General features: G+C 47.7%; 2 protein-coding genes across 4 annotated transcripts in view; one reads left to right on the top strand and one right to left on the bottom strand.

Annotated features, from left to right (window-relative positions):
* Nucleotides 1–1,793: 1,793 nt before the first annotated feature.
* OPN1SW (opsin 1, short wave sensitive) lies at nucleotides 1,794–11,132 on the top strand. Its single transcript, XM_033162860.1, has 5 exons — nucleotides 1,794–2,139; nucleotides 3,163–3,331; nucleotides 5,167–5,332; nucleotides 6,263–6,502; nucleotides 10,977–11,132. The coding sequence occupies exons 1-5, from the start codon at nucleotides 1,794–1,796 to the stop codon at nucleotides 11,097–11,099; spliced, it is 1,044 nt and encodes a 347-aa protein (XP_033018751.1). The 3' UTR covers nucleotides 11,100–11,132.
* Nucleotides 11,133–16,173: 5,041 nt separating this feature from the next.
* The window catches only part of CALU (calumenin), a 38,551-nt gene continuing 31,124 nt past the window's right edge, over nucleotides 16,174–23,600 (bottom strand). For 2 of the 3 annotated variants that reach the window (XM_033161647.1, XM_033161646.1), the window contains 2 exons: nucleotides 23,367–23,566; nucleotides 16,174–18,793 (listed from right to left, as the gene is read on the bottom strand). In XM_033161647.1, the coding sequence (XP_033017538.1) occupies nucleotides 18,689–18,793; nucleotides 23,367–23,566 (305 nt within the window). In that variant the 3' untranslated portion in view covers nucleotides 16,174–18,688. The remainder of the gene's footprint in view (nucleotides 18,794–23,366; nucleotides 23,567–23,600) is intronic. The other variant, XM_033161644.1, reaches the window with a different exon arrangement.

A 23,600-nucleotide genomic window follows, 5' to 3' on the forward strand; every position in this document is an offset into this window, starting at 1 on the left:
AAGCCGCTTCTGGCGAACCAGAGCAGTGCACGGAAACGCTGTTTACCTTCCCGCCAGAGCAGTACCTATTTATCTACTTGCACTTTGATGTGCTTTCAAACTCCTAGGTGGGCAGGAGCAGGGAACGAGCAATGGGAGCTCACCCCGTCGGGGGGATTCGAACCGCCGACCTTCTGATCGGCAAGCCCTAGGCTCTGCGGTTTAACTCACAGCGCCACCAGCGTATAATAATAATAATAATAATAATAATAATAATAATAATTTATACCCCACCCACCTGACTGGGTTTCCCCAGGCACTCTGGGCGGCTCCCAACAATATAAAAAAGGGATAAAATATAGAACATTAAGAACTTCCCTAAACACTTTATAAAGTTATCCCACTTTATTCATAATTCTGTGATGCTACCCCCAATGTTAACTCGTTCTTGTCGTCTAGAGGGTCTCTCGTGAGCTACAGAGCATCTAAAAGGGAACAGGGGAGAGAACACAGCGTAAAACCTTTGTGGTAGAAATAGCTACAGGATTTCGACAGGAAACTACAGGGCATGGACTGCTTGGGTCTAAAGCAGTCTGTCGGCCCTGAAACTTTCACAGGTACGAACTGTGGGGTCACATATAACCAGGCCAGTTGCATCCTGGGCACAAATAATCATAAAGCACACCGTTCCCTGCAAAGAATCCTGGGAACCGTAGTCCGCCTCTTGCTGAGCTACGGTTCCCAGCACCCTTAGGCAACTACACTTCCCGGGGGGGGAATGATGTGTGCTTCAAATGGACGACGTGTGCATTGATAAAGTTGAGGGAATTCAGTTTCCAGTCGTGGGGCGGAGAGCGAATGGGGGGAGAGAGAGAGGGAGGACCGTTGAGGGAGTTGGGTTTATTTAGCCTGGAGAAGAGAAGGGGATAGGATAGAAAAAAGCACAACTGTCCCGTTTCAAGCGGGACACCTCAAATTTACAGAAGCCACCCCAGCTTCTGATCCCATTCCTAGATGTCCCATTTGGGTTCCTATGCTATAGCTGTGATTTTCTCTCTCTCTCTCTCTCTCTCTCTCTCTCTCTCTCTCTCTCTCTCTCAAATTCAGTTTTACATTTAAGAATTAAAATCACATGTAAATCATAATAATCCCTTGACTTCCCTCCACCGCTCCATGGGTTCCATAGTTATTATTTTCCGACTACATCGTATAACATTCTCCATATTTCCTTAACACTCAGTTCTTACCATAGTTCTTGTTACACTGCAAGCGTTTTTTTTAAAAAAAAAAAAATCCTGCCAATATTTTTAATTTCTCACAGTGCTCTTTTTTTTTTTCCTAGTAAGAACCATTCTTTATTAAATTTATCATCATCTCAGTTTCTGATCTTCCCGGTCATTTTCGCTACAGCTGCGATTCTCCGCGTCGCGAGGGGGTTGGACTAGATGACCGCTGGGGGTCCCGACTCTACGGTTCTACAAAGTGCCTTTGTAGGCTCCGCTGAGAGAGGCTTCCTGGGAAGCGAACGGCGGGTGGGGGCAGCTCTGCGTCGCCTTGCCCTCTGCTATCCCAAAGAGTCCCTCGCAATCGGCTCCGATCTGGACAGCAAACGAGATTATCCTCTGAGAGGGGCTTAGGGGACAGCAGGTAAGGGACTTATGTGCCCTCAATCCTCAAGTTTGCCTCTGGGATGATCGGGATTAGTTCCTGATCCCGGGCCGAGCCTCTAAGTGGATTGCCCGCTCCGTCCTCCTATAACAGGAGGGCAGGGGCCCTTCGGGCAGATCTCGGTCCCCGCGGAGGCACCAGGGACGATGTCCGGCGAGGAAGACTTCTACCTCTTCGAGAACATCTCCAACGTGGGTCCCTGGGATGGCCCCCAGTACCACATCGCCCCAATGTGGGCCTTCTACTTCCAGACGGCCTTCATGGGCTTCGTCTTCTTCGCCGGGACGCCCCTCAACGCCATCATCCTGGTGGTCACCGTAAAGTACAAGAAGCTGCGCCAGCCGCTGAACTACATCCTCGTCAACATCTCCTTCGCCGGGTTCCTCTTCTGCGTCTTCTCCGTCTTCACCGTCTTCCTGGCCAGCTCACAGGGCTACTTCTTCTTCGGGAGGCACATATGCGCCCTGGAGGCCTTCCTGGGCTCGGTGGCAGGTAAAAAGTGGAGTAGAATAGAGTCGCGGAGCCTGGAAGGGGTCCCCCAAAGGTCATCCGGACCAACCGGCAGAGAATGGCAGCGGAAGAACCCCTGGCCTTTTGTCGGGGATTCTCGTTCATGTCTCCTCTTCCTTGCCTTTTCAGTACACTTAAAAGACTCCCAATCTAATAAATAATAATAATAATAATAATAATAATAATTTGCTATTTATATCCTGCCCATCTGGCTGGGTTTCCTCAGCCACTCTGGGCGGCTCCCCCAAAAAAGATTTAAAATACATTAAAACATCAGTCATTAAAATAAGAGAACCAGGCAGAGGGCCTTCTCGGTGGTGGCACCCACCCTGTGGAACACCCTCCCACCAGACTTTGAGAAAACATCTGAAGGCAGCCCTCTTTAGGGAAGCTTTTAATGTTTAATAGACTATTGCATTTTAATATTCTGTTGGAAGCCGCCCAGAGTGCCTGGGAAACCCAGCCAGATGGGCGGGGTATGATGATGATGATGATGATGATGATGATGATGATTAAAGAGGGCTGCCTTCAGATGTCTTCTAAAAGTCGGATAGCTGTTTATTTCCTTGACATCTGATGGGAGGGCGTTCCACAGGGCAGGCGCCACCACCGAGAAGGCCCTCTGCCTGGTTCCCTGCAACCTCACTTCTCGCAGGGAGGGAACTGCCAGAAGGCCCTCGGAGCTGGACCTCAGTGTCTGGGCTGGACAATGGGGATGGAGACGCTCCTTCAGGCATATCAGAATAATAGAATTGTAGACTTGCGAGGGAGCCCCAAGGCTCATCTAGCCCAGCCCCCTGCAGTGCAGAGAATCCCCAAAGAACACCCAACAGCAACACATTGCAACCAACTGAGCTACCTTAGCATGCAGGAGGTCTGTAATTATTCCTCCCCTTTGCGTTTTTCCTTCTCCTTCCCTGTCCCCTTTTCCTTGCGTGTCGTGCCCTTCGGCCGACTGCCGATCTTCATCAATCCTTGTCCATTTCTGTCTTCCCACCCGCCCAGGGCTGGTCACCGGCTGGTCCTTGGCCTTCCTTGCCTTCGAACGCTACATCGTCATCTGCAAGCCCTTCGGCAACTTCCGCTTCAACTCCAAGCACGCCCTTCTGGTGGTGGCAGCGACTTGGTTCATCGGCATCGGGGTCTCCATACCACCCTTTTTTGGGTGGAGCAGGTGAGACGGGAAGGGAGGGAATCTTCTGAGGCTCAGAATGGGGAGAAGGTCCAAAGACCGGAAGCCTGTGCAGTAACTTTACACACACACACATGATTTTTATTGCTTTTACATATAATCACATTCAAAATAAATTAAAATATTTAAACAAAATGTCCAGTAGCACCTTAAAGGTAAAGGTAAAGGGACCTCTGCAGTGGAGTGGAAAAGTGGTGGATCTTCCTTGGAGGTTTGTAGAAGAGATGGCCACATTTCAGGGATTCTTCAGCTGTGATTCCTGCATGGACTAGATGACTCTTGGGGGTCCCTTCCAACTCTGTTGCTGTTGTTCAGGCGTTTAGTCGTGTCCGACTCTTCATGACCCCATGGACCAGAGCACGCCAGGCACCCCTATCCTTCACTGCCTCTCGCAGTTTGGTCAGACTCATGTTGGTAGCTTCGAGAACACTGTCCAACCACCTCGTCCTCTGTCGTCCCCTTCTCCTTGTGCCCTCCATCTTTCCCAACATCAGGGTCTTTTCCAGGGAGTCTTCTCTTCTCATGAGGTGGCCAAAGTCTTGGAGCCTCAGCTTCAGGATCTGTCCTTCCAGTGAGCACTCAGGGCTGATTTCTTTAAGGATGGATATGTTTGATCTTTTTGCAGTCCATGGGACTCTCAAGAGTCTCCTCCAGCACCACAATTCAAAAGCATCCATTCTTCGGCGATCAGCCTTCTTTATGGTCCAGCTCTCACTTCCGTACAACTCTACAGTTCTATAATTCTATGTCTTATTGCAGTGATACAGGTGAAACTCGAAAATTTAGAATATCGTGGAAAAGTCCATTGATGTAAGCAATTGTTTTCGTTAGCTACTGTGGAGCCTTATTTGCCCCTACGGGTTCCCATTGTTGCGCCCGGTGAGAGAACATGGAAGTAAAAAAAACCTGAGGCTTCTGGCTTCAGAGAGAGAGAAAGATTTAATTTCTGCATGCAGAGGTACTTCGGTGTTTAGATAGCCAAGCAAGTACAAAAGTTAGTCAGTTTACCAGCAGTTCTTATACAGTTTTCCAACTCATTCCCCCCACCTTCGGAAAACTTCCTCTTGTCCATATAAGGAACATTTCCTGTTGTACATATAAGGCAAATGACATCTAGCCAGAGTTGGTTCATGCGCACTCCAGCAAGGCCATCCTATCTCTTGACCTAGACAACAGTTCCTCTCAATGAAGGACAGCTACAGTACTCTCTGCGTAAGGTCTACTGTTCTTATCTCCAGACACTTAGTAAGGCAAAGCTTGCCAGAGAGAAGTACAATGCAGATCAAAGTTCACAGCTTTACAGAGCAATTTCATACAGAAAAGCTTAACAGGGGCACTTTTATACTTAATACATTCACTGGACTAACAATACATTCAGGTAAATATATAGGTTAGCTAATTAACTCCTTCCAACTGGAGTTTAATATATGAGAAAGACTCATGACATGCAAAGCAAGAAACGTCAAGCCTTTGCTTGTTGTAATTGTGATTATTATGGCGCACAGCTGATGAAAACCCCAAAGTTGAAATTGTGAATTTGGGGTTCTCATCAGCTGTACGCCATAATCATCACAATTATAACAAATAAAGGCTTGACATATCTCGCTTTGCATGTCATGAGTCTATCGCATATATTAGTTTGACCTTTTAAGTTGAATTACTGAAATAAATGAACCTTTCCACGATATTATAATTTTTCGAGTTTCACCTGTATGCCTTAATCCACTGCTGTTAGCATCTTTGGGGTTTTTTTTTTGGGGGGGGGTTTCTCATACAAAGCCAATGTCCTCCCCTGACCCTGCTCCTCTGCCTTTCAGGTTCATTCCCGAGGGCCTACAGTGCTCCTGCGGCCCCGACTGGTACACGGTTGGCACCAAGTACAAGAGCGAATACTACACCTGGTTCCTCTTCATCTTCTGCTTCATCGTGCCCCTGACCCTCATCGTCTTCTCCTACTCGCAGCTCCTGGGCGCCCTCCGTGCCGTAAGTACCTCCCTCCTGCCCAGCTCCTCCGACCCCTTTCACAACAACCATGCGAGGTAGGGTTAGGCTGACAGGGAGCGGGCGGCACCCAAGGTCGCCCAGGGAGCTGTCCGTGTGGGGATTCGAACCCCGGTCTCTCCCAGGTCCTAGTCCGGCACTCTAACCACTACACCGCCTCTCAGGTGTGCTTCCCAAGAGCTGCCAGGCACTTCAGGAAAGCCCTGTTGAAGTTGGCATTCCAGGGAGGCCATTTCTTAGGAGATGCTAAAAAGACAGGGGTTTGGAGGGCAGCGGCCCCGTGTCTGGATCAAGCCCAGCATCTTGTTCTTGCTGTGCGCAACCAAACGTCTAAATGGGAAGCCTGTAAGCAAATGATGAAATTGTATAAATGCATGGTGAATAGATATTTTTCGAGATGATACCTTTCCTCGACTCTCCAATTCACTCAGCCTTTATTGGCATCATGCTTCCAGCTGATTAGGAAATCAAACTAATCCCATTTTGACAACACACCAATAACTACCAGGATAGCTTTTTCTTTTGCTGCCGTTTCCAGCAACCGATATTCAGAAGCCCTCTCCTCTTCCCAAATTTGTCTAATCCTCTTTCAAAGCCAGATAGGTTGGCGGGTGCCCCTGCCTCTTGTGGCAAGGAGTTCCGCAGCCAGCCGTGCTGATAGAACCCCCCCTCGGTGCTAGGTTGCACCCCCCCCACCCTACGGTGCTCCCACCTGACCGCTGATAGCCGCTGAGCAAAACGCCTTTGCGTAGTCCTGGGGGCATCGGCCACCCGCCCACTGCCGAGCAAGCGTTGCAGTGGGTCAGGCTAGATGGCCTTTGGGGAGCCCCCTTCCAATGCTACGGTGCTCTGGGAAAGCGACATGTTCCTGCCCCTACACCTTGCGAGAGGTGATGTGCCTCCTTTCCCCAGGTAGCCGCTCAGCAGCAGGAGTCGGCCACAACCCAGAAGGCCGAGCGGGAGGTGTCTCGGATGGTGGTGGTGATGGTGGGATCGTTCTGCCTCTGCTACGTCCCGTACGCCGCGCTTGCCATGTACATGGTGAACAACCGGGACCACGGCCTGGACCTGAGATTGGTCACCATCCCCGCCTTCTTCTCCAAGTCCGCATGTGTCTACAACCCCATCATTTACTGCTTCATGAACAAGCAGGTGAGTCGCCAGCCGGCCGTTCCGCGGGCAGGGGAAAGGGGTGCGAAACGGTCGCCCTGCGGCAGGGCTGCAAGGTTGCTACTCCCTGCTGGCATCCCATGTGTCTCGAGAGACAATGGAGTGTGCTTTCGGGGGTGAAGTCAAACCGCTGGGGAATCGCAGCTCTGTTTACACCCCATCCATCGGACTGGGTTGCCCCAGCCACTCTGGGCGGCCTCCAACATATATAAAAACACAATAAAATATTAAATATTTTTTAAAACCCCAAAAACTTCCCGCTCCAGGACTGCTTTCAGATGTCTTCTAGGTTGTCTCTTTGACCTGGGAATCGCATAATTCCATACCCTCGAATAGTTCTCTGATATTTCCCACTTAAGGAAAAGTGGGACATTCCAGGATCAAATCAGAAACGGGGATGGTTTCTGGATTCCCTGGAAACACACACACACAAAAAAACACAATATACAGGTGAAACTCGAAAAATTAGAATATAGTGGAAAGGTTCATTTCTTTCAGTAGTTCAACTTAAAAGGTGAAACTAATATATGAGATAGACTCATGACATGCAAAGCGAGAGATGTCAAGCCTTTGTTTGTTATAATTGTGATGATTATGGCGTACGGCTGATGAGAACCCCAAATTAACAATTTCAACTTTGGGGTTTTCATCAGCTGTACGCCATAATCATCGCAATTATAACAAGCAAAGGCTTGACATATCTTGCTTTGCATGTCATGAGTCTATCTCATATATTAAACTCCAGTAGCTAACGAAAACAATTGCTTACATAAATGGACTTTTCCACGATATTCTAATTTTTCGAGTTTCACCTGTATTTTCTGTTTTACAATTTAGAATATTCATTTAAACAACCTTAAAATATCAATGATTTCCCTTCTTCTCTTTCCATCGTTCATTTTGCATAACATAAATTCCCTGCATATTTTACAAAAAACTATACCATTCAGTAATCCATGATTATATCCATCAAAACTTATTTACACTGTTGAATTTATCTTAATGCTGCCAATGTTTTCAAGTGTACACAGTTTGCCCCCATATATTCAATAAACATTTTCCAGTCTTCTTTAAACGTATGTCCTTCTTGCTCTCTTATTCTATATGTTAGATCTGCAAGCTGCGCATATTCCATCAGTTTAAGTTGCCATTCCTCTTTGGTTGAGACCTCGCTCGTTTTCCATTTTTGGACTAACAGAACACGGGCCGCAGTAATGGCATACATAAATCACCTTTTTTGACACCTGGGAATTTCCGTCTGAATTAACCCCAACAAAAAGGACTCTGGGTTTTTTGTGGAAGTGCTTTTAAACCTTTCCCCCCCAATTCATTGCATCTCCAGCACTTATCTGATTCAGCCTTACACATCTTAGCATGCCTACTCGGAGTTAAATACCATCTGTAAATCATTTTCAAGTAGTTCTCCTTCAAAGAATAACATTCTGTAAACTTCAAGTCGCTTTTCCAGAGCTTCCCCCAGAGTTTAAAATCTACCGTATTTTTTGCTCCATAAGACGCACTTTTTTCCTCCTAAAAAGTAAGGGGAAATACCTGTGCGTCTTATGGAGCGAATGGTGGTCCCTGGAGCTGAATTGCCCAGGGGCCAAAAGCAGATTGTGCTTTTTATTTTACAAAGAGAAAAGGGAGTGTTGAAAGGACCCCGCTCAGCAGCTGATCAGCAGGAGATCGGGAGAGAGATAAGAGTCCCCGGCTCCCTTTCAGCCCCGCCCTCCTTTGTTGAATGTGCTGCAGAGGGAGGTTGTTTGTTTCCCCAGGACATGTGACTGGCTGATTAGATTATCTGTCTGGAAACAGTAGAAATGGCTCCCTTTCCTTAAGATTTTTCAGAAATGTGAGTTAAACCCCATAAAAATTGGGCTTTTCCTCTTTGCTTTTCCCCCTTTGCAAAAGGAGCTTTGCTTTTCCCCCTTTGCAAAAAAAAGCTGCAAAACCTTTAGCTGATCCTCAAAACAAAAACAAAAACAAAAAAAACCCTAGGGCTTTTCCCTTTGCAAAAAAAGCTGCAAAACTTTTAGCTGATTCTCAAAAAAGGCCTTTTGCCTTTGCAAAAACAGCAGCAAAACCTTTAGCTGATCCTCCAAACCCCCCCCCCAAAACCCCAGGGCTTTTCCCTTTGCAAAAAAGCTGCAAAACTTTTAGCTGATCCTCACAAACAAAACAAAAAACAAAACAAAACAGGGCTTTTAGAGGAGGAAAACCAGAAAAATATTTTTTTTCTTGTTTCCTCCTCTAAAAATGAGGTGCGCCCTATGGTCCGGAGCGTCCTATGGAGCGAAAAATACGGTATATTGTGACCTATATCTATTGCCCAGTGTGTAATTGACCAAAAAAGTATAAAGAACTCACCCGTGACAACCCCTGAAACGAGATGGAGATACTATAAGGATATAAACCCAAACTAAACTATATAAACCCCAGGATTTTTTGGATTTGAGTTTAGTTATATCCCGTGACTGTTTGTTGTCTTTTTGTTTTTTCAGTGTGTCATTGAGGCTTTGACAAGCTCGTCTTTTGTTTCCCAGTCTAATAACAAATTATACATTTTGGACAAAAGTTTCTCTATTACCTGATTCAGCCTTAGACATCTTAGCATGCCTACTCGGAGTTAAATACCATCAGTAAATCATTTTCAAGTAGTTCTCCTTCAAGGAATAACATGCTGTAAACTTCAGATCGCTCTTCCAAAGTTTCCCCCAGAGATTAAAATCTATATTATGTCCTGTATCTATTGCCCAATGTGTCATAGAAGATGGACAAGCTCCCACCCCCCACCCCCCGCTGCCCTCCAATCTAATAACACATTGTACATTTTAGTTTCTTTGTTTTGTAGAAGTTCTTTTTCAAATTGTGAGCTTCGGTCCGAAAAACCATTTTTCCTTTTTTAAACATTTCCTACACACACACACACACACACACACACACATTTAAAAAAATAAATAAAATAACACACAGTATTATTTGCATTAATCCATAAACAAATTCCATAAACAAATTTCTACGACTAAATACATTTATCCAATCTATTAAGTAATAATAATATTTTTTTATTTGTACCCTGCCCATCTGGCTGGGTCTCCCCAGTCACTCTGGGCGGCTTCCATCAAATATTAAAATACATGAGGGAACCGACAGAAGGCCCTCGGCGCTGGATGTCAGTGTCTGGGCTGAATGATGCTTGAAAAGTCTCCTTTTTCAATACCCTTCTTTTTTAAACATTTCGTGTAACTGATGATATTGCAGCCAGTCCGTAAGAGGGCTCCTTAAATTTCCCATTGATTTCAGTTTGGGTTTCCCCACCACCCCCACCCCTGTAAAATACAGCAATTCCCTGTAAGTCGCTCACTGTCTGACCATATTAACTCTCTTAATTGTAATAGCCTCAATAGGAGATAGCCGTAGAGGTGTTTTCCTTTCCAGGGAAAATAGGGACATTTAGAGGGTCTGTACATGCATGACGTTGTCTCCCGCTTGGACTACTGCAATGCGCTCTATGTGGGGCTACATTTGAAGGTGACCCGGAAACTGCAATTAATCCAGAATGCGGCAGCTGGACTGGTGACTGGGAGCGGCCGCCGGGACCACATAACACCGGTCTTGAAAGACCTACATTGGCTCCCAGTATGTTTCCAGGCACAATTCAAAGTGTTGGTGCTGACCTTGAAAGCCCTAAACGGCCTCAGCCCAGTATACCTGAAGGAGCGTCTCCACATCCATCGTTCTGCCCGGACACTGAGGTCCTGATCCGAGGGCCTTCTGGCGGTTCCCTCCCTGTGAGAAGCCAAGTTACAGGGAACCAGGCAAAACAAAATAGAAAATTCTTTCCAGTAGCACCTTAGTGACCAACTGAGTTTGTTCTTGGTATGAGCTTTCGTGTGCATGCACACTTCTTCAGATACACTGAAACAGAAGAAGTGTGCATGCACACGAAAGCTCATACCAAGAACAAACTCAGTTGGTCACTAAGGTGCTACTGGAAAGAATTTTCTATTTGGTTTCGACTATGGCAGACCAACACGGCTACCCACCTGTAAAGGGAACCAGGCAGTGAGCCTTGGTGGTGGTGGCACCCGCCCTGTGGAACGCCCTCCCGTCAGATGTCAAAGAGAAAAACAACTACCAGATATTAGAAGACATCTGAAGGCAGCCCTGTTTAGGGAAGCTTTTAATGTTTGTTGAATTATTGTATTTTAATATTTTGTTGGAAGCCGCCCAGAGTGGCTGAGGAAACCCAGCCAGTTGGGCAGGGTAATAATAATAATAATAATAATAATAATAATAATAATAATAATAATAATAATAAATGTGAAGGAAGACTTTCATTTCTACGCCCTGCATCTTGAAGGGGTTGGAAGGACTGACACCTTGCAGGTGTGGTGGCTGGAGACCCCACTGGCTCTGAGCAGACCTCAAGCCTCTCCTTCTCTTTCCTTGCCAGTTCCGTGCTTGCATCATGGAGACCGTTTGTGGCAAACCCATGACCGACGAATCCGACGTGTCCAGCTCAGCCCAGAAGACAGAGGTGTCCTCGGTTTCTTCCAGCCAGGTCAGCCCCAGCTAAGGAGAGCGTGCCGTGGGGTCCCGAGAAGGAGAGAGACCCTCCCCAGCCACCCACAGCCGGGCCCAGGATGCCCAAGGGGGGGGGAAGAGGGCCAAAAGGGTTGCTCCGCGGCTCAGACGTAGGGCAAAGGCCCGGGACTTCAACACCCAGATAATTTGGTCTCTCGTAGTTTCACACGGGCAAAACGGACTGGCTCAATCGAGCAAAAAAAAAAGGGCAGCTGCGGTCAGATCGAGTCTCCGAGGGCTACCGACGCAGAGTCCGGCCGGGCATAACCAACCATGCTGACTTCTGAATTTCCTTCTGAATTTGGAGTTGTTCCAAAAGCCGAACCATCAGATTTATTTAAGACGATTTTAACCCTTAAAAATTGCTGTTGCACTCTGGTTAAGTTGTGGGAAACGACACATTCAATGAGCCAACTTGGGGGGTGGGGAGAGAGAGCAGGAAGATGGCAGGCATTAAAAATTAGAGGGGCCGGCCGGCCGTGGGAATTAATCCCAAGGAATTAAAACTAGGAAGCAGCAGGGGCTGTGGAGCCAGCCTGCTGAAACCCTCATGGAATTGCCCAGGGCTCCCCTTCAGAGTTTGGCAGCACTTTTCAAAGCAACGAGCATGAGGCCTAGAAACTTGATTTTGCAAAGCAAGCCACCACACAGAAGCAGAGAGCCCTAAAGTGTACAGTCAGCTCACAAACTGCCCTGCATGTGATGACCGCAACTCCTGTCTGCTGCTATTTTAATACGTATCTAGGGCCAGAATGTTTAGGCGCCGTACCCAGGGCCCCACAAGTGACAACTGGGAGGACAGAGAGAAAGAAGTTTGGGAATGAGCGGCGGTGAGGACAGGCATTGCAGGGGGTTGGACTAGATGACCCGCTGGGTCCCTCTACAATTCTATGGTTCTGTGATAAGGGCAGATGGCAGCGAAGTAGCTGGGAAGATTTTAAGAACTGGAGCTGGATACGGAAGGGGGCAAGAGCTGCTTGATGGCTGTTTTCAGGACATGCTGAAGCAATTTGGGAGCAAGAGTCCTCCTTAAGCCATAATCATGGGGTACAATGGTATTCTCACCCCGAGGAGCTGGCCCTGTCATTGGGGCTGTGCAAACTGGCCGTCCTCTAGTTTATTGTGATATTGTGCACTGGCGAGCGAGAGCTTTCAGATCCCCTGCTTCAAGGACCCAAACATCCTTGGGAGCATTTATGCTCCCTGTTCCAGGATCAGAAAGGAAATGGGACCAGTCTTATCTGATGGGCGAGGCAAAATGACTGATGGGATGACAAGGAAAGCCTAGTGGAAGCAAGGGAGGAGCAGATGAGGACCAGAAGCTTGAAACTGTTGTTTGAAGAGTATTTGCAGAGAGGCTGTGTATGTTGAGCATCCCAGCTCGAAACCCTGGCCCATATAATTAAAGCTTTCTAATTAAAAGCGGAAGGGCTGGGAAGAAACTCTCACTGCTTGAGATCTCTCCAGGTCTCTCTATCACACACATGCAGGCAAGCGCACTCATTACTTTTGCAAAGGATCTGTAGGAAGAGCCAATGGAATTCGAGCAGATCCACTTGGAACCGCATTCTTTTTTTAATAGATGTGAGCTGCGGTTTGACAGTGGTTTAGGGCTCTCTTGTGCAAGATTATGATCCACAGGGAGGCTCAGGGGCAGGAAGCTCTCAAGAACGCAATGGCACCAGGGTGGCAAACCCAACTCTGTGTCCCGACACTCTTCCGTTAAGCTTGGAGCTCCTTCCCCGCCAGGGTCCTCAGCAAACAGGTCCCATTTGCACACAGGCAGAGCCCTCCTAAAATTGCACGCTCTCGGCTAGAAAGCGGGCCGGTTGTTCCACCAGGAAATGCAAGCCCCACGGCTTCACCTCCTCCAAATACCGCTGTGGCTTTTCCGGAGCCAAGGTTGGCAGCTGTTGGGTGCTCGGCGCTCCGTGTGAGCTTTGCAAAAGGATCAGAACACCGGAAGCTGCCTTGCACCGACTGGCAGCATCTTTTGAGGCAAGCGAAGTGTTGGGGATTCAGGCTGGGCCCTTCTGCAATGCAGTGCAGCTGCACTGCCACTGAGCTGTGATCCTGCCCCAAGTAGAAACCCAGAAAGCTTGCCTCTGCCGAGTCAGGCCGAGTGGTGCATCTAGAGCAGGGTTGTCTGCACTGACCGGCAGCAGCTCTCCCAAGATTTCGGGGGAAGTTTCTCTCCCAGCCCTGCCCGAGAGTTGCCTTCAGGGATCAAACCTGCCACCTTCTGCACGCAGAGCCAATGCTCTCCCTCCCTACCCGCAAGGAATACTGGCGATACCCGCTCTGCACATGGCTGGGGCGGGAAGATGATGCGCAGAGAAAAATCTCAGAAGGGTCCAGGGCAGGGAAGGAGTTGGACACAGACTTGAGTTCAAATCCCAGCTCTGGCATAACCCTGGGCACATCAGTTTCCGATTTGTAAAGAGGGCACCACCCTGGCCTACCTCGCAGGGGTGTCAGGAGGACTAGCAGTTCTGTGTTGAGAGAGTTGAATCCCGAGCACCAGAAGCTCCCAACAAGATCAATACACCTATTTTCCAGAAAACATTCAACTCTTGCAGCTTGTGGCGTGGTAATATCTAAAGGGTGATGTTAAGATTTGGTGACAATGCTTTTATTACTGTCAGTAACCCCGTCACTTATCCTGCATTGCAAGGGGTTGGACTAGAAGACCCTTGGAGGTCCCTTCTTACTCTACAATTCTATGATTCTAACCCAGCACAACGTCCTACGTGTTATTATCCTGGTACCCAGGATGCAAAGTAGACGAGTGATTTACAAAAGACTGACGAATCCGAGGCCTCGGTTAATCTCCCGATAATGGACAGAATCTGTTCTTTCCTCCCAACGCAGAAGGTATTTTTTAAAATATATATATATATATATATAAATTTACAAAGCATGTATAAATTCACAACAGAACCTACTATGGCTTGTGTTATCTGCCTTCCCACTTCTGTGACTTTGCTTTGAAATAGAACCGAGGACCTGAGACAATAAATCGAACGCAAACGTTTCAACACAATGCAACTTTGGAAAGGAGTTGTGGTGTCCTTCACAAGGTGGTTGAAAGTGACACACACATGAGAGAGAGAGAAAATGAGGGGTGGGGGAATGGCCGGGATTATGCTTTCCAATAACCAGGGGGCTGCAGTTACATTTTCAGGCTCCAAATTTCACACACCACCTACTTAAATCGCCTAGCAGGTAGATCTGTGTGGCTATGAAATCAAAAGGACACAGCAGGGTGCTGGATCAGGCCAATGGCCCAACCTAGTCTAGGACCCTGTTCTCACATTGGCCAACCAGATGCCCCAATGGGAAACCCCGCAGGCATGATTCGAACACAGGAGCCCTCTCCCCTCGCACGGTTTCCAACGACTGGTATTCAGAAGCATTTCTGCCTCCTACCCGGGGGCAGAGCACAGATATCAGGGTTAGCGATCACCACCTCCTCCATGAATTGTCCAATCCTCTTTTAAAACCACATAGGTATGGTGGACCTCCTGTGGCAGGGAGTTCCCCAGTTTAACGAAAAGAGGAACTTTCTTCCATCTGTCCTGAATATCCCAACGTTCAGCTTCGTTGGACGTCCACGAGTTCTGGTGTCACAAGAAACTATTCTCTTTCCACTTTCTCCATGCCGGGTGTAATTTTATACAGGTCTATCATGAGAACTCTCGCTCAACTTTTCTCCGAACGAGAAAGCTGCAAATACAGCAACATTTCTCCGTAGGAGAGCCAGCGTATCTAGGAGAGGCATCACCAAAAGTCAACTACCGAAGGTGTGGGGCTTTTGGTTTTAACTGGAAAAGCCTCAAAACCAGTTTAGCACTTGGAGTTGTGTCCAGCATGCTTCCTTCTGCGTTCTCCTGCTTCTCCAGTGCTTTAGCAGAGTTTGTTCAAACTTCTTACTTCTTCTTGCGCAACGGTGTGTGTACCTTTCGTGCCAGCAATTAAACTCCCACAACGTCTGGGTTGTTTCTAAGCAAGTACGCTTTATTACAAGCATATAAATCATAGCCACTTTCCCGGAGAATGAGAGGACATCATCACCCCGGTCTCTCTGGTTCAGAACCGAAAGTAAGACTGACCAGAAAATAAACGGTGCGTCACATAAATCACAAAGGCATTGCATACAGCAGATAACCCGGATGTTGTGACACATCCTCCCTGTGGGAGGAGCGAACTGTTGAGCTTCTTTAACTCTGAAAGCTTCAAACCTCACAGGAGTGTTGTGCTGCTTGGGAGACCTCTGCATCCCAGGCACTGAGCATCCCATTAGAAATATCTGAAGGGAAGGAGTTCCACAGGGCGGGCGCCACCACCGTGAAGGCCCTCTGCCTGGTTCCCTGTAGCTTTGCTTCTCGCAGTGAGGGAACCGCCAGAAGGCCCTCGGTGCTGGATCTCAGTGTCCGGGCTGAACGGTGTGGGTGGAGACGCTCCTTCAGGTATACAGGACCGAGGCCGTTTAGGGCTTGAAAGGTCAACACCAACACTTTGAATTGTGCTCGGAAACGTACTAAAGAGAACCTCTCGTAGTTGGGAGATGAACAACGTAGGTGTGCTTCTTCAAGCCCCGTTTGTCACCTTCCTGGAGGTGCCACTCCAACGTCACGCTGGGAGAGGGATTGCAAGCAAGAGGCGGCCTTGGGGCTGAAGCGCAGGCCAGAGTTCGTAAGCAAAGGGGGGAAGACTCCCGAAGCCCACACAGCGGCACCAGCAAAGATACAGAGCCGCGAGGGATGTAAACAGTTTTTTATTAAGACACCATCTTTATGTTGTACATTATATAAAACTTCATTTACACTCTACCAAAAAAAAACACAAAAGTAGTCTCCTAAAAAGGTGGGCCATGAAGAGCTTTGGGGCATGCGAGTAACGAGTTTCTGTGGCCACCAGGTTCATATCTGCTTTGATAATAAAGATTGTGCAAGGAGGTAACACGGAGGGGTATAAAAATCAAGGTACACATGGCAGAAAGCCCCGACTTGGACAGAATACTGTTTCGACCATTTTTTTCCTGCAGCGGGGATAAAGTTGTGGTTTTTTTTTAACAGCACACACCTGCACAGCAGCACCCCTGAAACTCTGGCTCATCAGTGCTAAAAAGCAGGATCGCAGGCATACGTCCCCTGAAGGAACCTGCTCCCGGTATCGGTCACACCAACAGAGCCAGCTGTGTTGCATGCGCACACAAGCAAACACCCCCTCTCCTCCCTGCCAAATCTGTAGGTCAGAATTTCCGGGGGTGTTCGTGGGACATAGTCTACAGGGGAGAGGAGGGGGCTTTTGCTTCAGAGTGAAAAAAATGCAAGCGTGGGAAGACAAATGCAATTGTGGTGCAGAGATGCACCTTCTTTAGTGTTCGACAAAGAAGCCGGGAAGCCAACACTGGCAAGAGTTTCCCCTTTCCCCACTCCACTCTTCACATCTGGGCAAGAAGCAATATTTCATAAACTCGCCGCCCCTCTCTCCATTCTCTGTGGCCAAGCAAATGGGGCTGAGGTCCTCTACAGGTGTTTTGTTCACCTTGTTCGGAACAGGATGCATCTCCTTTCCTGAAACTGGGAAATGAGGAATGCCCTGCTGTTTCGTTAGGAGCGGAAGCCCAGCCACACAACACACCGATCTTACGAAACCCTGGATTCTTCCAACGCCTGGTTTCACAAACATTGCTTTCCTGTCCACGGCACCGAGTTTATTAACTAAAAAGGAAGAGGTTAGTTGGAACTGACGGGTGTAGGTAGTGTTTTGAAGATTGTATCTGTCCTGGCTCAAAGGAAATTTGGGGGCGGGGAAACTTTACCAAACCACTCGTGATTATGAGAGTTATTAGTGCAGGCCAGAGGGAAAGGGTGGCCTTTAGTGTTCAAGGGGCTTGCAGAGAGAGGTGTCCTTAGCGCATAAAAACAGCCTATCTTAGCTTGCTGCCCTCCAGACATTTTGGATGAAAAGCTCTGGGACTGTCACGCAAAACCTTTGGAGAGCAGCAGGCTGAGGAAGACAGGCCTGAAAGCCTGGGACCAGGTCCCAGCAGTCGTGCTGAGCACTGATCACGTTTTCATTTAATGGGCTTGCAGGGGGAGCTATTCCTGGCAGGTTGGACCCAGGAAACCTGCATGAGCAAACCCAGCAAACTGGTCCTAGAATGGGAACTGTTCTCAGCTTGAGAGAGGGGTGGCAACAACCCTCGTACAAGCGTCAGCTTCAAAAGGCCGAGATCCCACGTTGCACCTTGGGACCCGAGAGGAAGAAGAGAGGGCGTGGGGTTTGCCTTCTTTGAGATAAGGAGAAGGCCCTCACCCAGGCAGACTAGGCAGCTGGGGGCTTAGAAGCCCACCGGGAGATCAGAACACTGCTTGGGGGAAGATCTTTAATACTGCACGCTGCTGCTGAATTTGCCATGCATTTTGCATAAAGGACAGAGATTCCCTCTCTACTTTTAGACGCACGTTTTTGCACCGGGGTTCCTTTTTGGCAGGGAAGCCTGATTTTTAAAAAAAGGTAAGGTAAAGGCACTTCAAAAATGAAGGACTTCCACGTGCATCCAACTGCCACATTATTCTCCTGGCCTGCTTGATGCCCGTACGGCATTCGCCCACTGTGCCCTGCCTTGAGGCACCAGCTGCTCGATGCTCTAAGCAGAGGCAGGCCCAGGCGAGCAGAAAACTGAACCAGGAGGATAAAAGGTGGAGGTGATTTGGCTTTCATAACCAAGTCCTTGGGGTGGGGGGGGATGCCCTGAATGGAGGGTTGTAGCAGCACTGGCCAAAGTGTTCTACCCCATCTGCAAGGGGGCTGGATGATCCCAGCTCCTGGGGGCAGCAGAAGCAACAGGAATTAATACTTGGGGTGAAGCAGAGAGGCCACAACGCCTCTTGTTGAAGGGTGCCATAACGTACAGCCTTTGGCAAACCTTCCTAACTCAGGTGTGGGAGGTGCATTGTGGGAAAATCTCTTTCACTGAAGAGGGTAACAGTAGTAAGATTGAACTGGAAGCATCTGCAGTCGAAATTCTCCGCTAGGCCCTTAGAGATGGGCTGGAGGCAATCGGTTCAAAACAGTAATAGGGAAAAAAAACCAGAACACTGAAGCTTTCTCATGTGTTTTTCCACGGCCCTCCTTGTTCTCTGGCATTCTGCGATTGGATTTTGTAGCTAGGCACATACACACACACTCACAGGGGGAGGTCAGTTAGGGAGAACTAGTGCTGCTCTAGGGCTAACGTTTCAGGATATGCATTCTTCATCTCACACGGGTCAAAAATAAAATACAAAAATAAAACAGAGCTTGTTAGACCAAAAAAAAAAAAAATTAAAATCCAAAATGCAAATCTATAAAACAAAACAACCCATTTGTTGCAAGTTAAAAGTTGCTTGTCAAAACACTGAGCTCCCATCCCTACGGGAACAAGTAGCAAAGGAAGGACGGGAGAAGGTTCTTCTCGTTTTTCCACGTTGTTGCCTGAAACTGCCAGTCTCAGTAGTGAGAGAGTTCCTCGCGTTATTCCGGAAACCGTAAAAAATAAATTACTTTCTTCCTCTTTTCCTCTTCTCTGGCTTAGAACTCGTCGTGTCGTACTAAGGCTTCCCCAAAGTCCGTAGCCTGGCTGCCCACAAACAAGTCGTACTTGTCCACAATTTCTTCTTTGCTGAGTTTGCCATCCTAAAGAACAAAAGGAGAACTCAGGCGCTTTGGCAACCATTTACGCTGGCCTACAGTTGTGGGTCCTAAGGAGGAACTTGTGGGTCGCCCAGGTTTTGGCTGTGCTGCCGCTGAATGTTTAAGAGGGGCAATCGCCCGAGACATTCCCACAAGCAGGGTGGATTTGATTTAAATCAAACTGATTTAAATCACGATTTAAATCACTAGTCAGTAAGGCTCAGGGCCGATTTAAATCAAAAAAATCCGATTTAAATAGAAAAAAATCCGATTTAAATAGAAAAAAATCCAATTTAAATAGAAAAAAATCTGATTTAAATCGGATTTTTTTTTATTTAAATCAGCCCTGAGCCTTACTAACTAGTAATTTAAATCGTGATTTAAATCAGTTCTATTTAAATCAAATCCACCCTGCCCACAAGCAAGCCCTATAGAAATAAATGGAAGCTCTTGTGTGGCTCCATTCTTTTCAACCGGAGCTGGTCAGGGGAACGTCTCAGAGCACTGGGCTTCTATTTAGCTGCAGCAGCCTGATAGTTGACATACAGAGCAGGGAAGGAACAGGTCCCTGCCCCAACAGGGGTACAGTACGAAATGTACAACAGAGGGCCGGGATTTTCTCCGAGGAGGAGATATGAGCTTCCATCCCTGGCAGCTCCAGGTAGGGCTGTCTAAAATCCTGCAGAATGTCTGCCAGTCCGTGCAGACAGTACTGAGCTGGTTGGACCAATGGTCTGAGTCAGTACAAGGCAGCTTCCTAGGAACTGCAGCCTGGTCCCCAGGCTTCCACTGAGACAGGCCGCTTGGCACCTGGGCCTCAGCAACACCCAGGGACGTGGACTTCCAAAGCCAGTCGCTCTGCAAAAGGGAGCCTGTCGGGGACTGTGCTGAGGAGGGCTGTGTGATGGAAAAGTTGGTTCCACAAGTGTTTCTTTTTACTTTTTTTCCTCCTGCCAGCAAATGGGTAAAGAGGAGACTCCCAAAACCCAGTGAAGGAAGGGTTTATTGAAAGTACCTCAGGAAAGTACCTCCAGAAAAACATCTACTTCTGCTTCATTGACTACGCAAAAGCTTTTGACTGTGTCGACCACAACAAACTATGGCAAGTTCTTAAAGAAATGGGAGTGCCGGACCACCTCATTTGTCTCCTGAGAAATCTCTATGTGGGACAAGAAGCTACAGTTAGAACTGGATATGGAACAACTGATTGGTTCAAAATTGGGAAAGGAGTACGACAAGGCTGTATATTGTCTCCCTGCTTATTTAACTTATATGCAGAATTCATCATGCGAAAGGCTGGACTGGATGAATCCCAAACTGGAATTAAGATTGCCGGAAAAAATATCAACAACCTCAGATATGCTGATGACACTACCTTGATGGCAGAAAGTGAGGAGGAATTAAAGAACCTTTTAATGAGGGTGAAAGAGGAGAGCGCAAAATATGGTCTGAAGCTCAACATCAAAAAAACTAAGGTCATGGCCACTGGTCCCATCACCTCCTGGCAAATAGAAGGGGAAGAAATGGAAGCAGTGAGAGATTTCACTTTTTTGGGTTCCACGATCACTGCAGATGGTGACAGCAGTCACGAAATTAGAAGACGCCTGCTTCTTGGGAGAAAAGCAATGACAAACCTAGACAGCATCTTAAAAAGCAAAGACATCACCTTGCCGACAAAGGACCGTATAGTTAAAGCTATGGTTTTCCCAGTAGTAATGTACGGAAGTGAGAGCTGGACCATAAAGAAGGCTGATCGCTGAAGAATTGATGCTTTTGAATTATGGTGCTGGAGGAGACTCTTGAGAGTCCCATGGACTGCAAGAAGATCAAACCTATCCATTCTTAAAGAAATCAGCCCTGAGTGCTCACTAGAAGGACAGATCCTGAAGTTGAGGCTCCAGTACTTTGGCCACCTCATGAGAAGAGAAGACTCCCTGGAAAAGACCCTGATGTTGGGAAAGATGGAGGGCACAAGGAGAAGGGGACGACAGAGGATGAGATGTTTGGACAGTGTTCTCGAAGCTACTAACATGAGTTTGGCCAAACTGCGAGAGGCAGTGAAGGATAGGCGTGCCTGGTGTGCTCTGGTCCATGGGGTCACGAAGAGTCGGACACGACTGAACGACTGAACAACAACAACAACAACAACAACAACCTCAGGAGCTGGATTTGTTAAAGGGGTGGGTAGGGAAGGAAAGGAAAGTACCGCCTTAGAAAGGAACCAAGCTATTTTAAATTGTATTTTAAAAAAGCATTGTATGATTGAAAGTTAGATATAACTAGAAGGAAAGATAGGATGCAGCCAAAAGGTAGGTGATGAAGTTAAGTTAGAGGATGTATAAGTTTAAGATAAATGGATAAGATTAAATATTTAGGTAATTATGCTTATTAATGTGACTAATATGTTTAGATATGTAATATTGTAGAAATTGTTAAGAATGTTTAGAATTTTAGGAAGCCTATAAGTTACTAAAGGATATTGGACAAGGGACGCAGGAAGAGGAGATAGGAGGAAGTCCCATTACAATGTGAGGAAAGAATATTTGATAAAAAGTAGATATATGTGTGTATTTTGTGTAATTTGTATTTGTTAGTTGGTGTTTGTTAGTTTGTAGTTTGTAGATGTTTATCATTTGTGTATAAAAAGTTCAATAAATATGATTAAAAGAAAGAAAGGAACCAAACTATAAAGCAGAAACCTCTGAAAATGAACTGAAGTTAACTAGCATATTATTATTGAAGTAACCTAAGTTTCTCCACTTGTAGTATACTGCTATATATTGTATATATACTAGATTTAAAAAAACAAAACTTTGTTTATTTAAAGAACGCCTGCTTGAGACTCCAACTTATTGGTTATCCCGCTCACAAAGGTCCTCCCCAAGATACTCTGGGATAGTTAGATTTTGTTTTTAAGCCTTCGGGTAAAAGGCTGTTCAGTGAGGTGGGGGCAATATATTTAAGGGAGAGTGGGCACATCGGCGTGAGAGGTGACTGAGGCGCCGAGCTCATCGCAGGCTGCACTGAGGAGGAATGGTAGGAGCAGGAGGGCAGTATAGATTTGGAACAGTGGTTTGCAGAGGGGCATAGTTCAGAAGGCAGAAGCTGGGAAATACTGGGTGGGGGACAGCTAGGAGAAGAAACACTGGAAGGGAGAGGGTTAACAGACTCACAGTCTCTGGACAGCCTTCCTCCGCTCAGCCCAAGATCAAGAAGAGCTCGGAAATTTTCAGAACAGAAAAGCACAGAGGGTGCTACAAGCTCAGATTACAAGACGTAGGAGTGACATAGATTACCGTATATACGCGAGTATAAGCCGACGCAAATATAAGCCGAGGCACCTAATTTGACCACAAAAAACTGGGAAAACTTATTGACTTAAGTATAAGCCGAGGGTGGGAAATGCAGCAGCTACTGGTAAATTTCAAAAATAAAAATAAATACCAATAAAAGGCTTGGAAAGAAAGGGTCTCTTACAGGGAGGGCTCAGGGGGTAAGGGGGCATATTGTGGGTACATTTCAGGGGGCAAGGGGAATATTCTGGAATGGATTATGGGGGAAGGGGGCAGATTCTGGGAAGGTTTCAGGGTGGGTGGGGCATATTTAGGGAGGGCATGAGAGGCAAGGGGGCATATTCTGGGAAAGTTTCAGGGTGGGCAGTTTCTAGGGTGGGCAGAGCTGGGATGGGCAGGGGTTAAGAGGGAAGGCTTGGAAAGAAAGGGTCTCTTTACAGGGAGGGCTCAGGGGGAGGGGGCATATTCAGGGAGGAATTAAGGGAGCAGATTCTGGGAAGGTTTCAGGGGTGGGTAGTTTCAGGGTGGGCAGTTTCTATGGCGGACTGAGCTGGGATGGGATGGGGGCAAAAGCAACAGGCTCTCTGGGGCTGAGCCGGCTCGCGCGCCTGCTCGATACTTGTGAACTTGCCCTGCTCCCGCTGCCCCCTTCGCTACCTCTGTTCCCCTTCGGGGAGAAGGGACGGGAGGAGGAGGAGGAGGCGATCCTCGCACAGAGCAGGCACAGGACGAGGGATCAGAGAGCAGGCACAGATGGGGGATCGGCAGGGCAGGGGAGACAAGCAGCAAGAAAGGATCCCTTTCTTGCCGCTTGTCCCTTTGCAGCCGCCCGCTTCACCTGAGTATAAGCCGAGGGCGGCTTTTTCAGCCCAAAAAATGGGCTGAAAAAGTCGGCTTATACTCAGGTATATACGGTAATAGGGACGGAGGGGGTTGTAAGCTTAACTGGGAGCACTGCCATTCTGGGTGGATGCTTTCTTTTGTCCTTAGCTGTGTTTATTAAAGAAACTAACTCAGTGGTCGGCAACCAGCGGCCCACGGGGGTCATTTAAACGGCCCCCGAGCTGCCCGCTCGGTAGGTCCCCATGCGCTGCGCTAAACTGGCGCAGCGCGAAGCGGGGACTCGCTTCCGCAGCGCTGGAAATCGCGTCTGCGCAGATGCTGGAAATCCGCCCAGGCGAGGTAAACCTTGCCGGCCCCTGAACTAACTGGTAAGAATTCCTTTCGTTTGATCTGCTCATTTATGGCCACGGGGGAAGGAAGCCGATTCCCCGAATCCTGACCTTGTTCTGATCTGACTCGTAAACGAGGTGCCGTGCTTCCGCCTCGGCGTGATCGTAGTCCGAGGGGAGGATCCAGTCCTTGGTCTCCTCCTTGTCCATCTTCCCGTCGCGGTTCTTGTCCCGGAACTCTACAAATTGCTCTCGCTCCGTCTTCACCCACTCGGGCTCTTCGGCGTCGCCGTCGTGGCTGTACATGTCACCTGTGGCAAAGAGACAGGCAGGCAGACAAGGTGT

Source organism: Lacerta agilis, chromosome 10 (assembly GCF_009819535.1).
Source record: "Lacerta agilis isolate rLacAgi1 chromosome 10, rLacAgi1.pri, whole genome shotgun sequence".
NCBI lineage: Eukaryota > Metazoa > Chordata > Lepidosauria > Squamata > Lacertidae > Lacerta > Lacerta agilis.

Excerpts from the sequence above, each read along its gene's own strand:
- OPN1SW (XM_033162860.1), top strand. The coding sequence starts at position 1,794 with ATGTCCGGCGAGGAAGACTTCTACCTCTTCGAGAACATCTCCAACGTG. Across the intron at positions 3,332-5,166 it reads CCCTTTTTTGGGTGGAGCAG|GTTCATTCCCGAGGGCCTAC; the intron begins GTGAGACGGGAA and ends TCTGCCTTTCAG. Across the intron at positions 6,503-10,976 it reads ACTGCTTCATGAACAAGCAG|TTCCGTGCTTGCATCATGGA; the intron begins GTGAGTCGCCAG and ends TTTCCTTGCCAG.